General features: G+C 33.7%; 1 protein-coding gene and 1 pseudogene across 5 annotated transcripts in view; both read right to left on the bottom strand.

The window, feature by feature from the left end:
* Positions 1-2752: 2752 nt before the first annotated feature.
* LOC125815695 (protein NSP-INTERACTING KINASE 3-like) overlaps positions 2753-16079 on the bottom strand; it is a 451704-nt gene continuing 438377 nt past the window's right edge. For 4 of the 5 annotated variants that reach the window (XM_049495245.1, XM_049495253.1, XM_049495261.1 and 1 more), the window contains exons 2-10: positions 7118-7244; positions 6940-7011; positions 6664-6807; positions 6448-6507; positions 6110-6207; positions 5822-5968; positions 4639-4980; positions 3615-4009; positions 2955-3339 (exon numbers count right to left, since the gene is read on the bottom strand). In XM_049495245.1, the coding sequence (XP_049351202.1) occupies positions 3025-3339; positions 3615-4009; positions 4639-4980; positions 5822-5968; positions 6110-6207; positions 6448-6507; positions 6664-6807; positions 6940-7011; positions 7118-7155 (1611 nt within the window). In that variant the 5' untranslated portion in view covers positions 7156-7244 and the 3' untranslated portion in view covers positions 2955-3024. Of the gene's footprint in view, positions 3340-3614; positions 4010-4638; positions 4981-5821; positions 5969-6109; positions 6208-6447; positions 6508-6663; positions 6808-6939; positions 7012-7117; positions 7251-7665; positions 7808-16079 lie in introns of those variants that run through there. The other variant, XM_049495237.1, reaches the window with a different exon arrangement.
* Positions 11808-12897, bottom strand: LOC125815853 (uncharacterized mitochondrial protein AtMg00810-like; annotated as a pseudogene).

Raw genomic sequence — 16079 nt, 5'->3', positions numbered from 1 at the left:
ATCCACCTTAAAGAAATATATGTTGATCAGTATTTGTACAACATGAAATACGACTTTTATTCGGCAACAACTTCTTGATATGCATGTGTCTATAAAAAGGAGGTTACAGTTTCTTATAGAAGATACAAACTTTAAGATGTGTGAAACACCTGTAAACATAATCAACGTTACTTATGTCACATATAAACTATTTATTGTTGAAATATTAAAAAAATAAGGGAAGTGTTTTATTAAGTATAAGATACAGTAGAACTATATAAGAAAAATATCACATACCAATTCAATTGATTGTGTATAATTACAGACAATTATACTTCTCTTTCAAAATTTAGTTTCTCAATATTACTTGCAAGTTTTAGTAGCATCTATATCATTTAATTTTTTGTACTTCTTATCTCCCCCTCTTTTCTTACTTTTTAAATATTCATTTGTTTGAGTCAGATAAATATTTTGTAACTTCTAACCGCATTTATGTTGATTATGTTGCGATTCAATATATGTATCGATTTGGAAGATTTACTAACATTAGCTTATGAGTTATATTTATGTTTACTTTTTTATGCATGTTTGTTTTTTTATTTATGGCACATAGCAAATCCAACAATATATGTACCATTTACAATTTATCAGTACAAGATTTATATTAAGTAGTTAAAATAAACGTGCAACGCACGTTCTCAGGACTAGTATATATATATTATATATATATATATATATAAGAAAGAAAGATAGGATACCATTTTCCTATCTAATTTCTAAAGAGCAAATTAGGCCTGTGTATGGCTAAAATATATGGCCAAAGGATGCATGTGTATGAAATACTTATAGTAATTAATAATGAGAGATCCATACCTGTGAATTATTGTGATCTGCACTCTCAAAGTTCATCCTCCAATAATCCCTTTCATCTTCAATAATTACTTGATTTTCTCTTAAAAATACAGAAAAAAAGTGACTAGTTTGAATTCCTTTCAATGCTCTTCTCTTCATTTCTAATTCTAAAAATCAAAAAGTCAAATCATGTCAGCCAAGGGAAAGGAGACTAATAAAAAGAACACTGATTAGTTCCTACTTTACTTTTTTTCCTCTAGTGGAGAACAGATGGACCTATGGAATATTAATTTTTTATTTTTTATTTTATGATCATGAGCTTTCGCGCACCTCGACTAATATCGGATATCTACCATCTCCCACCACCAACAATTTTTTTCTTAACCTTTCTTGCAAGAAAAACATGAGCAATTTGATTTTGTACTCTTTAACAAATTTATATTTAATTTTCTGTTGTTTTACGCACTGGCGGCTGGTGAGGCTTAAAGAAAATTCTTCGCCTTAGGCCCCAATTTTAGGGGCCCCATTTTTTTGTTAATTAGGTAGGATTAAACTAAAAAAAAAATTAAAATTAAGACAACAAATGCAAACGACATTAATGAAGTGATAGATATGATAATTACTTTTTATCTTTTCAATAAAAAGTTGTGGTACCTTTTTTGAATGTACAAGTTATCTTTTTTTTTACCTTATACTTTTCTAATTTATTTTTATATATTCTATCCTCCCCTCTTCCTCTCTTCTATTTCTTCTCACTTTCTCTTTTTTAATCTTACATCTCTCTTATTCAAAGCTATGATTACGGCTAAGAAAATTGCATTAGAGATGAATATAGAACCTGAATTTCATAAGAAACGTGTAATTTATAGAAAAAAAACATTTTGATGAAAATGTTGATAATGAAATCACAAGATCTCTTGAAGAATCATTTAGAGTTGATAACTTCTTATACATAGTAAACCAAGCCATATTTTCACTTCAAAATAGATTTGAACAATTTGAAGTATATGAAAGTATTTTTGGTTTTATATTTAGTGAAAAAAAATTGAGATCATTGGATGATGAGAATTTAAAAAAATATTGACTTAATCTTGAATGTTCCTTAAAACATAATACTCACTTCGATATTGACGGTTTAGACTTATTTTCTGAATTAAAAGTGTTAAAGAAAATCATAAAAGTAGAAGACAATACTCTAATTGAGATAATCAAATAAAAAAATTTGATTCTTTTCCAAATGCTTACATTGCTTATGGAATAATGTTAACAATTCTTGTAACAGTCGCCTCAGCAGAAAAAAGTTTTTTAAAATTAAAAATAATAAAATCTTATTTAAGATCAACAATGTCTCAAGAAAGATTAAGTGGTTTGGCTATATTATCGATTGAAAAAGAATTATTAAAAGAGATTGACTACATAAAAATTATTAATAACTTTGCATCTCAAAAAGCTAGAAAAATAGACTTAAAATAAAAATATTTATAATTTTTTAATCTTTTTAAGGCCTCTAGTTTGATTTTGGCTTTAGGCCACCAACGAATTTGAGCCGCCCCTGATTTTACGAGTACTTTTTTATTTTCATTTTTACACGTAAAAATATCAAAAGATCACTCATTAATTATTTTTCTTGATATGACCGACAGATGGAAGATTATACTAATAGTTTACAGACCCCACTAAAAGTTTGTATCTTTATCTTCTTATAATAATAAAGTTTACAGACCTCACATACTTAATAATTGCTACTAGACAAAAAAAAAATGAGTGTGCGCACCCCTTTCATAACTTTATTTATCAGTTATCTATTGATTTACCTTAAAGTTCACCTACCAATCTAGTAAGCAGATAGAGTAGAACATAAGGACTTGAAAGTATAAAAGATCAATGAATAGCATAGTATGAACTATGAAATCTCCACTTCACTTAATGAGAATGGCAAGCCTATGGCGTTTTATTACTCATAAATCTCAAAATCTTTCTTATAAAAAGAACAAATGAAATCATAATTACATAGCATATCATTTCAAAAATTGAAAGAACAAGAGGGAATGTATCATATATGAACTCAGCTTACACATGACTTATTCCCTTTTCTTTTACAAAATGAATACATACATTCAACAGCAATGAGATACTTCTCACTTCAACTTTAGCAACTCAAGGATGATAAGAATCGAGAACGAAAAATGGATGTCATCTAGGTCCAGAAAGTTCCATTGGTTCAACTAGTGAAGAGTCTTCGACGTAGTTGGAATATCTTTGTGGTGTATGTTCAAAAGCTCGGTTTCTTGGAGTCTCGAGCTTTTGTGATGCCTCCCATTTTTCAGCCAATCCATCGCCCTCTAACATCCTTAATGCTTCGGACATTTTTGGGCGATGAGAAGGGTTGACATGGGTGCATAGAAGGGCAACTTTAACCATCTCTTCTAGCTCAATCTGGTCAAAGTTATTTTTCAAATTGTTATCTACCATAAGGTTCAGTTTCTCCTCTTGATGCAGCTTTCTCACCTGCATATCATTAGCAGTAATTAAACGAGAGAGTTCGTTGAAGTATGCTAATGGAAAAGAGCCTTGTAAACTAGATGTACACAATACTAGCTAGCTATATTTGAGGTTTGAACCTACAACTCCTTATAACTGAAAAGAGAACAGCTATGAGAAAGAGAGAGAGGAGAGACGCATAACCCGCCTCTGTATAGCTTATTCCCTCTCACAACCCACAGTACATATTTCAAACAGTACTTGGTACAACATCCAGAGAAAGAGAAAGAGGAGAGACGCACCCAATCAAGCATAACAACACCTTTCTGGTTGGCCCCTCGACCAAAGTCCATAGCTTTCTGGCCAGTAATCAGCTCAAGTAGCAAGATTCCAAACCCAAAAACGTCAGTTTTTTCAGATGATTGGCCAGTAGACAAATATTCTGGAGCAATGTGGCCAATGGTGCCCCTAACAGCAGTTGTCACATGGGAATCATGGTGATCCAAGAGCTTTGCCAACCCAAAATCACCAACTACTGCCTCAAATTCTTCATCCAACAGAATGTTTGCTGCTTTGACATCACGATGGATAATTTTGGGATCACACTGCTCATGCAAGTAAACTAGCCCTCTTGCTGTACCTTGTGCTATCTTTTTCCGCCTTGACCAGTCTAAAACTGGTTTACCATTTATGCTATCTGCAAATTTTAGAAACCACAATGCATTTTCAATCAAGCCAATATATGTATCAGCTTCAACTGTTACAAAATTCAGTTATTTGGAAACTATTAAAAAGTAACTGATAAAGTTCCAGAAAAGCAAAATGAACTTGGCTTTCGAACATGCAGAAACATACAACAATGGTTTCAGCCAGCAGCAAACTGATAATGTCTTATCATATAACTACAGCAGTACAGAGTATGTGAAGGTGGGCAGCCCACGGCGGGCTCAAGGATGGACTGACGTAAGGGTGGGTCGTAACATCTAAGCTTGTACTTAACCAGAATTATATTTGTCCGTACACCTTTTACAGCTTTAAGAACTCAAATTCATACTATCCACATTCTAAAATTTATATGATGTTCTCTTTAACAAGTATAATAACCACTATTTAATAAATTTATTCTACTACAAAGTAATAAATGAAAGAAATTAAAATTTTAAACTCTGTATCCTATCAATTATCTGTCAAACAAAATGAATGAAGGGAGTAGTAACAAACAAACACCATGTGAGAATATTTAACTTTTATAAATGGAAATGTTGGACTCATTATCTGAAATCAATAGTGAGTATTATGTATTAACACATGGAGGCAAGAGCTAACCTTTTAATCGTGATGCTACACTTCCATTTGGCATATAGGGGTAAACAAGAAGCCGTTCACTTTCAGTTGAACAAAACCCCAGAAGATGGAGAAGATTCCGATGGACAGCCAAACTAATCAATTCTACTTCTGTCTGAAATTGATTTTCACCACCAACAGCATTGTAGTCGTTCAATCGTTTGACGGCCACAACAGTACCATTGTTTAAGCTGGCCTTGTACACAACCCCAAATCCTCCCTTTCCCAAAATACGTTTTGAGCTGAAATGGTCAGTGGCAGTCCGCAGTTCCTTAAGGGTGTACCTTTTCAGGTGACCCAAGCATACCTCTGGATAACAATGATCTGCATTTGAGAAGTCGTTACTCAGATACAGCTTTGAGGAATAGTTAGAGACAGATGGAGAAAATCTTTTGAAAAGTGAAACAGGGAGAAAATAATAGAGGTTGGCAAAAAGGTCCCAAAACTGATCCACATTTATGAATCAGACAACCAAAGTACAAGATTATCAAGAGTAACTTTCAACGCAATAAAGGTGGCAAGGCAATTCACCAGGCATGGTGGCCCGAGAGAGTGAACATAACACCATCTTCCTTTTTACAGAAATATTTACTTCAACTTGCACAAGAAAATGCAAGTGTAATTATTCAGATATGTGATTAACAAATTATTCTGTCAATGTTTGGAACTAAATGTTTAAGGTAGCCTGTAGTGGATCAGGACTTGTCCCGATAACAACGAAATTCAAACAACTTTTCTGAGTCCTTACTAGGAAAATTGACCAGAACTACTGAGTATGCCAAAGGGCATAATTTTCTAACTGACGGGGTTCGAAAGTTCTTCATATACAACAGGTTTATTGAATATGGTAAACACAGAATTTATCCCCAATTCCTATTACTTGACCACTCATGTCCTCTCTAAAACTAAACAAATGAATTTAAAATCAGCAATCACAAAAATCTTTTTAGAGATTAAAATAAAGATTCAAACCACAAACAGGTGACTCTGTAACATCCTAGCTTAAAAAATATTCACATGATACCTAACACCAATCACTCAGACAATAATGAAAAGCTCACTTGGCTCAACTTATATATCTGTGGCAGGAAAAGAATCAGAAATGCAGAACTAATAAAAGCTCAAATTATCATAAAGAAGAGGGGGGGAAAGTAAATCAACTAACCATTGACATCAAAGAAGATCTGCTGATTATTTCTGTAGCGCCACCAAAGAAGCAAAGCCAGGGCTATTATGACCAAGAAAGCAGCACCAAAACTTGCAACAAACGCAACAACCACGCGACGGCTCTTGCGTGCAGCACCAGATTGATCTGTGATATCAAAAATAATAGATCCAACACATTTTCAATAACACAAATAGCAAAACTTCCTCAGTATGTATAATATGTTTTAACAGTTTTCCATTTTCAGGTGCAAGGGAAGGGACTTGAGCATGAAAATGCTATCTGTACCTGCCAGACTATCAGGTGGGAAGGACAGTGGTTCTGGATAGACTGCTGAGCAATTATTCTCAGAACCTTGACCACAAATTAAAGGATTCCCGAGCACTCTGAAAGCCATGAAGAGGAAGTCAATCTCACTATAGTGCAGAATACTAATGAAATACTTTTCAAGTACCAGTTTACCCAAAAGCATTTGTCAATGTATTTTTAATAATGGATTTTTATCAACTAAGCATCGAGATTTACAGGTACAGCCGTACAGCAATAGTTTAACTTCAATAATATTAAGATAACTACTTGAAAATGAAATAATGAGTATATTACGGCAATAGAAAAGGCCGACTTACTTGAAAGCTCGTGCTGATATTTTAGGAAGGGTACCACTTAGATTATTATAAGAGACATCCCTGCAAGCAATGATCAGCTAAGTCAATCACAAGGATGAGGACGAAACAGAAGATTTGAGTCAATAGGTAGCATGATGTATTCAATCTTTGACAGAGTGAAATATATGGTTGGAGTCTTGAAAGTGAATAATAATAAGTGAAAATTCATGAACTCACAAATAATTCAAATTCTTCAGGTCTTCAAAGGAAGTGGGTATTTCGCCTTCAAATTTATTGTTGGAAAGATCAAGTGTCTGAAGCTTTTGTAACTTCCCAATCACATCAGGAATATGACCAGAAATGGCATTGTTTTGCAACAATCTACATGAACAAGTTAAGAACAGTTTGCCAGAAAATGGCTTAATAACACTAAGAAAATCATATAAGAAGTGACCTTACGTATTACGGAACCAAGTAGCAGCAACTAAGAGATGTATATAGTCAAGAACTTACACATATTGCAAGTTAGTAAGATTGCCAATTCCAGGCGATAAGGTGCCAGCTAGACTTTGACTAGGTAGTGCTCTGATGCAAGAGAAAATATTCAGCGATAAATTTACTGGATTAAATCAGGCCTTTTCATGAGCCAACTAAGTTTCTACTAAATTACTCTTTCATCCAAACAACTTACAGAGCAGACACATAGCCATCCAAGGAGCAAGTGACCATTCTCCAACTGCAGGGGTCTACAGAATTCACATCCCAATTGTCCAGAACATTATAGGGGTCATGTAAGGCCTTCTTAATTTCCGTCAAAGCTACAACTGCACATTATTATATGGAAAAACAGTCACTCTATTAGATTACTTCCACTGTTTTCACTTTTCAGTTTGTCATTGCATCAAAGATTCAATATAACGAGAGGAAATCGTAGAGAAAAAAGATAGAACACATAGTCACATACTCATATACATTGCAAAGGACTAAGGGGTTCAAATTATGAAGAAGTAAACACAGGACGAATACAAGGGGATTCAATGTCTATTAAATATACATAAAAATATTCGTAACCTTAGATATACAGTTTAATTTTCCGTCGAAGGGGATTCAGATGAACCCCTTGCACGCATGTGGCTCTAACCCTGATCCAGAGGAATTAACAAGTTCTTCTACTCTTAAGCTTAATTTGATAAAAGGAAATTTTCAGTACAAGTGAGAAATTTCAAGAAAGAAGCTAACCTTCATAGTTTACACCAGCAGGAGAAAGTGTAGCAGAAGAATTCTCCATCAATGTACAAAACAGTAGCAGCCCCACATTCCAAAACAGATACAACATTCTTTCCACTACAGATTTCTACAATCTCACCTACTCAACAAAGTAATTTTTCTAACAAAACCCCATAATTTATCATTAAAAAAAATGCCCTTTTTATCCATTTCAACCCCTCCACAAACACCTGATAAACTTGCTCATTTCAAGATTGAAAATCTCGAACACACAGATGATAAAGTTTCAGTGTTTTCATAACTAGCTCTTTCAAGAAACTGGAAAAAGCTCAAACACCCAAATGACAAAGTCTCTGTATTTACACAACTAGTTCATTTCAAGATTGCAAACCTCAAACACCCAAATGACAAAGTTTCAATCTTTACACAACTAGCTTTCAAGAATTGGAAAATCTCAAACACCCAAATGACAAAGTTTCAGTCTTTACACAACTAGCTCATTTCAAGATTGAAAACCTCAAACACTCAGATGATAAAGTTTCAGTCTTTACACAACTAGCTTTTCAAGAACTGGAAAAAGCTCAAACACCCAAATGATAAAGTTCCAGTCTTTATACAACTAGCTCTTTCAAGAAACTGAAAAAACCTCAAACACCCAAATGACAAAGTTTCAGTCGTTACACAACTAGCACTTTCAAGAACTGGAAAAACCTCAAAACACCCAAATGCCAAGTTTCTTTCTTTTACTCAATTATGCTAAAACTGGCAACATTGAGCTTAAAAGGAAATAAAGACAGAATTTTTCTCGAGAAAGGGAAAAAAACAACACAATGACTAAAAAAGCCTGGAATTCTGGAAACCGTGAGATCTAGGAATGTGTTAGTAACTGACCCCCAAAAATTCTTCTCGGTGAATTTTAACTTAAAAGTTACTAAAAAGGTTTTTTTTTCCCCTTCCCATCAAATCCTTTTCAATATCATTATCATCATCTCCCTCTATTATTATTATGCCTCGTCACTCTTTTTTATATTTAACCAGAAAAATACAAACCTCAGAATATGCCAAACTTTAGACCAGAAACTCTCAGACAGAGATGTGGACACCTTTAAAAGTTGAGAATACAAAGTAGTAGTAAAAAAACATGTACTTTTCCCTCTCCAATTTTTTTAAAAAATTTGGATGCATTTTGGCAGTTGAATTCTTGTTTATCTGAAACTATATAAGTAATTCATATAACCAAGAAATTGCAGAGATGAAATAAAATTAATTGATTAGTAGTCTAAACGAAAAATTGTTCAAAAATGAACCACATGTATTTTTTTCAAATGACTACTGATGTTCGGGAATGGAAAGAATTACCTAGTTTTCTTTTTTTTTCACTGTTGAGCGCATTTTTTTAAAAAAAAATCACATCTAATCAAATATCAAATAAATTACGATGGAATGAGCATGATATATATAGCTCGATCCTTTCATTTTATTAAATACTTATAATAGATAAAGATGAATTTTGGCTCTAACTAAACTCTAAAAGTTAGTTCACAATGGGATGATTACTCGAGTTCATATAAGAAGACCAATTTTTCATCCTTTTTTCAATACGAGAATTCTTAACACTTTCATGTATGCCCAGACCTTGTTAACTGGAGCGTGAACACTATAATATGGAAGACCAACATTAATAAAAAAATTGTCCAAATCGATACAAGGAGCCAAATTTCTAAAAACATTTTCATCTCCATGTGAGGCTCAAGTACTTGCATAGCTAGGTAATGTGTGCAATACGGCACTGGTATCATGGTAGATGTGGGATATGAGAGAGTGATCCATTGCTACAGTTAGCAACGACAAAATGAATCCATTTTTAATTAGTTCGTCCGATCCGCTTATATTTTAATGAATTAATTAGAGTTGTGCATTCAATTTATCGATTTGGTTTTAATTTTTTGGTTTTTGATTGTGAAGAAGTGTAATCCAATGAAACCAAAATAAATTTGATTTGGTTTGATTTTTCTCTTTTCTGTTTGGTTTTTAGTTCGGTTATGTCAATGATTTGGAACATAATCAAAATTCTATTTACAATTTTAAAACTATATATATATATATATATATCATATTTTTCTAAATTCGAAATCAAACCCAAAAAAAAAGAAGTAAATTACTAATCTAAAATCAAATCAAAAGGCCAAAAAATCAATTTAAATTAGAATTTGATTTGATTTGGTTTGATTTTTCGATTTATCCAAATAGTATGCACTCTTAGTTAATATCATAAAACTTCATTTGATTTAATTATGAGAATTTATCTGTTTGTTTAGATTCAGTTAAGTCACTTAATTTATAATTTTTCTTCTCTAACAAATCACTCAATCATATGATCAATGATTCATTTTTACAACAATTGTTTAGATTCAGTTAAGTCACTTAATTTATAATTTATAATTTTTCTTCTCTAACAAATCACTCAATCATATTTCTTTTCAATAAGAGAAATCACCGTTGATTAAAGTGCTATCGAATTTCCTTTTTCATTGTAATTTAAATTTTCAAAAGAATGAAATTCAAAAAGTTGAGTAACAAAGTAACCTCATACATATATGCAATACTTTCATTTGAAATTTTGAATTTGTTTTTCTGTTTAACTTTTTATTTGTATTTTTCTTCTATTATGTAGAAAAATGGGTTGGTTATGGATAGAGGGTGATAATTGGATGGGGTTGAGTTTATGATCTATTTTTGTTTAATTGATATCGGACCTTTGGTCATGTTTTATGGTAAATTTTGAAAGAAAAAAAAAGTAGTTTTTATTTTAAAGTGAAAATTGATATTTGAAAATAGTTGTGTTTGACAATAAATATAAATTGAAATTGTTTTTTATAAGAAATTTGAAGTAAAAAAAGTTAAAACATCTTTTTATTATTTTCAAAGTCTTGAAAATTTTGAAGCCAACTTAAATTTATATCTAAAACATTTTGATCAAACGCGTTTTTCTAAGTACAACTCCAAAAACAAATCATAAATATTTTCTTTAACCTGTTCAAATTCAATCCAACCAATCCAATTATCACCCCTAGCTGAAATTAAGAACCTATATGGTCATTCATCAAATTTGAGAAAACTGTATTATTAAACTCTGTCGAAAATAGAGTTATGTATGAAATTAAAGATTGACTTCTTCTATTTCAATTTCTTTTTCTTATTTTCTTAGTCCATTTTTCTTTTTTGAAAAAAAAAACGTACTTATTATCCTTTTAAGAAATTCTTTAATTTATACCTTTTATATAATTATATTTCAAATTAAGATTTAAAGATATTTTAATTTATTATATATTTGTAATATATTAATTACTGACAGGGACGTAATGTCAAGTTGTCCACTATGTTTATTGCCTATCAATGAATAAAGACTGCTATTGCATTTTTTTTCCCCTCTTTTTGTTATTTTATCAGTCTATTTTCTGTTTTGATACGTCCAAATATTGCTCCGAATTTTGTCTCACACATGAGGCAAGTGAATGAGGCATATATGCGTAGAATTTACTCTCATTTCAATTTTATTTTTTACGTGATGATCTGTTTGTGATGTTATCTCGCCCAAATTGAGGGGACATATTAGGATTTCTAGTCTAATATTTCTAATCTAGTACTTGTAGAAGCCTTATGGTTTGAATTATGTTATATTACATCTCAATGTATTTGTACGATATAGATAGCAAATGATGTATATTGACTTCTTGAGCACTGAGTTATTTGTTACATTACCAAATTGCCTGACTATATTATTTTTTCATATATATTCAAATTGAAAATAATGTTATTTTTGTTTATTGAATATAAATATAGGATTAATAATCCAGCTTTCTTTTTCAGAAAATAAATTATGGAAAAAAAGAAGTTATTACTCATGACTTGTAGTCATTTGCCCTTTGTCACGATCCAGACCGTCGTAATTGGCACCTATCAAAACATACTCAATTGAAGAAGAAAACTGTAAAACGTAGAGAGCATTTGTGGGAGCTTTTCTTCATAGACTCAAAAACTGTGAAGTTATGTACAGGACTAATGCTTTTATACATTGATGGACTAACTAACAAACTTGTAACTAACTAACAACTTGTAACAAACTTAATTAATAATCCAGTGTGCAGACGTCTTCAAGGCACTGATGTCCACTTGATCAATTCCTCAACATCCCCCCTCAAGCTAGGAGCCATGAAGATGTTCTTCATGCCTAGCTTGGACACCAAATAAGTATGTTGACCAATACCAAGTCCTTTGGTAAGGATATCAGTCTGTTGTTCAATAGTGGGAATATGCAGCAGCTTCACGAAGCCCATTTGCACCTTTTCTCTGATGAAGTGACAATCAATGTCAATGTGTTTGGTATGTTCATGGAAAACAGGATTAGTGGCAATCTGGATCGCAGACTTGCTATCACAAAACACAGTTACACAGGACCATTAAGACCAACTCCAAGCTCTGAAAGTAACCCCCTCAACCAAACAAGTTCAGCTACAGTGGAGGCTAAGCTCCTATACTCAGCTTCTACTGAGATCCTATAGATGGTGGACTGTTTCTTGGATTTCCAGGAGATAGGTGAGTCGCCAAGTTTAAGCAAAAAACCAGTGACTGGTCTTCTTGTACTAACACAAGATGCCCAATCAGCATCACAGTATGTTGTGAGATTAATATCAGCACAGGCTGACATGAAAACACCAAGGCCTGGAGATTGTTTCACATACTTAACCACCCTTGTTGCAGCAACCATATGAGACACTTTAGGAGAATGCATATACTGACTGAGGCATTGAACAGCAAATGCAATATCTGGTCGAGTGATGGTCAAATATATGAGCCTTCCTATCAATCTTTGGTATTCACCTGGATCACTCAATAATCGATCATTATCATCCTGTATATGTTGATCAAATTCAAGTGAAGTCAATTTTTTGTTGACCTCCATTGGTGTTTGAAATGGCTTAGCACCTGTAAAGCCTAAATTCATGAATTGGTTAAGGCAGTTGTTAGTTTGATATTCCATTGTCTAGATGCTTGTTTGAGGCCATATAGAGACTTGGACAACTTGCAAACCTAATTGCCTTTATCTCCAGCAAAACCTAATGGCAATTCCATGTATACTTCCTCGTGTAAATCCCCTTGCAAGAAGTCACTATAAACATCCATTTGGTGAAAATCCCACTTCTGCACAGCTGTTATGGATATAACTATTCTTACAGTCACCATTTTTACCACTGGTGAAAATGTTTCTTGATAGTCGAGTCCCTCCTTCTGATTGTATCATTTGGCGACCAACCTGGCTTTAAACCTCTCCACCTCCCCTGTAGCTTTATATTTAATTTTGTAAACCCATTTGCATCCAATAGCCGTCTTTCCTGGAGGCAGGTCCACAACAGACCAAGTAAAATTATCCTTCAATGCCTTGATCTCTGATTGCATGGCCTATATCCATCTGGGATCTTTCACAGCTTCCTTGTAAGTGTTGGGCTCATATTCTGTAGATAATTGAGCAATGTAGGCTTGATATTTAGGACTCAGGCTGGAATAACCAAGCACATCTGATAATGGATAAACACAAGCATGTGCTCCTGGAGGTTTGCTCACATAATCGTGCAGCCAAGTAGGTGGTTTAACATGTCTGGTGGACTTTCTAGTTGGTATAACAGTAGATGGGGCTGATGGAGCTGGTAAAACATCATGTTCAGCAGCATGTCCAATCTCTAAGGAGTCATCATCATCAACTAAAGGAGGAAATACATCAATATGCACATTACTGTCAGCAACAACCAGTTCCTCTGTATGGACAACCTCAGTGTTGTTGAACTGTGATTCTACAAGAGGTGAGGTGTGGACATCTAAAGGAGTAACATAATCAATGTTGGATGAAGTAAAATGTGGGAAATCCTCAATACTTACAGATGACTGACTAAAAGGAAAAAAATCTTCATGAAATACAATATCTCTACTTATGAAACATAACTTAGTATCCAAATTATACAGTTTATAGCCTTTCTGATGAATAACATATCCCAATAAGACAGATTTGATGGCCCTGGGAGCAAATTTGTCTTGTTTAGGTAATGTGGAAGCATATCAAATACATCCAATCACCTTCATATAGTTTAAGGAAGGAGCATGACAATATAACATCTCAAAAGGTGATCTGTTTTGAAGAACTGAAGAAGGGATCCTATTTATGACATATATTGCTGCTTCAATACAATGACCCCAAAATTTTAGTGGGAAAGAGGACTGAAATCTAATAGCTCTGGCAGTTTCGAGAATGTGTTTATGTTTTCTTTCTACCACTCCATTTTGTTGAGGAGTGTAAGGACAAGAACTTTGATGTATAATACCATGTTGCTGAAACAAACTAGAACATGACTGATTAAGAAACTCCAAACCATTATCGGATCTGAAAGATTTTATCTACCTTCCAAATTGATTTGACACCATAGTAATAAAATCTTTTAAAATATGAGATACATCAGACTTTAGTCGAAGCAAGAAAACCCAAGTTCATCTAGTATAGTCATCAACCACAGTGAGAAAATACTTCATACCATTGTAAGTTTCAATATGATAAGGTCCCCATACATCCAAATGAAGCAAATGAAATATAGCATATGTTCGAGTATTACTAACAGGAAATGGCATTCTAGTTTGTCTAGATAGAGGACAAACATTACAGTGTTGTAATTGAAAACAAACATTATTTTTGAATTGAGGAATCCTTCTTAAGACTGCCATTGGAACATGTCCTAGCCTTTTATGACATAGATCAGGATGAAATGATTTAGATACATCCATAGATTTCCCTTCAGTCATGTAAGTATCATTGTTTTGTGTATTCAGTATGTATAATACATTTTGTTCTCTACTAGTCACCTTCACTTTCCGAGTGCAAAGATCCTGAAATACACATTGTTCAGGATAGAATGTAATGGAACAATTCAAGTCTTTTGTCACCTTGGAGACTGACATAAGATTGAATCTAAAAGATGGCACACAAAGAACATTTTTAAGGAGATCACCTCCTGATAATGGATAATTCCCTGAGTGACTAATCTGAGCAAAATTTCCAGTAGGTAACTGAACATTTCCTGCATTACCTACTGTTCCATCACGTAATAATAAATGTTCACTTCCAGTTATATGATTAGATACCCCAGAATCCACTATCCATTCAGTAAGTGAGTCTGTGAAACACTTACCTGCCATGTTTGCACTAGTTCCTGAGATTGAAGCTTTGTCCCTCATTTGTTTCCATATGACATAGTCATTATACTGATCCTCTGGTACAATCATTTGTTCCTCTTGCTGTGAGTTCATAAGATTGGCCTGAGCATTCTTCCCTTTGAATTTGTGGTCAGCTGGATAACCAATCAACTGGTAGCGCGCATTTGCCAATTAGGTGCCCTGTCTTTCCACAGTGATCACATTTCATCAACTTGAAGCAGTTTTCCCTTACATGTCCCTTCATGTGACAGAAATCACACACAGAATTCCAATTCTTCTTCTTAGATCCAGAGTTCTTAGAAGTGAAGAAAACAGCAGATCCTCCATCATGATAATTGGAACTACTTCCAGCTGCTAATTTTTTACTTTCATCCTGCACAATTAAAGCATACGCCTGATTAACACTTAGCATCTTAGATTTCATGAGAATTTGGCTTCGAGCTTAGTTGTATCCATCATTCAATCCCATCATGAACTGAAGTAGCCTTTGATATTGAAGTTGAGCCAGATACTTCTTTGATTTCTCACAGTTTCATGAAGGAGGAGGCATCATCGAGTCGTATTCATCCCATAAGTCCTTGAGTCTGGAATAGAATACAGAGAATGGACGTGTCCCTTGTGTAAGAGTGAAGATCTCCTTGTGTAATGGATAGAGTTTGGAACCATTGATTTTATTAAACCTCTCTTCAAGCTCTTTCCAAATCAGATTCGCATCCGATCGAAAAAAGATTCCACTCAATAGATCACGACTGACATTGCATGTCAACCACGAGACCACAATCGCATTACATTGATCCCAGAGAGTCCTGACACAAATCCATACGTCTCTCTAGTGATCGATCCATCTACAAAACCTAACTTGTTTCTTCCTAAGAGTGCAACCTTCATCGCACGAGTCCATAACATGTAATTCTCCATTCCGACGAGCTGAATTCCAATTTGCAATGAACCTGGTCCATCAGATGCACTCAAATGCAGAGGATGATGACAATCAATTAGAGGTACTGATCTTGTACCAATGACTGGAATAGGTGATAAATTACTTTCATTTGTCATTGTAGGATTCGTTATTGAGTTCTGTGTGGCTCTGATACCATATCAAAACATACTCAATTGAAGAAGAAAACTGTAAAATGTAGAGAGCATTTGTGGGAGCTTTTCTTCATAGA

This window comes from Solanum verrucosum, unplaced genomic scaffold (genome assembly GCF_900185275.1).
Source record: "Solanum verrucosum unplaced genomic scaffold, falcon-dt-bn FXZP01000085.1, whole genome shotgun sequence".
NCBI lineage: Eukaryota > Viridiplantae > Streptophyta > Magnoliopsida > Solanales > Solanaceae > Solanum > Solanum verrucosum.
The sequence above is the reverse complement of the archived record's forward strand: the minus strand, read 5'-3'. Positions and strand labels throughout refer to the sequence as shown.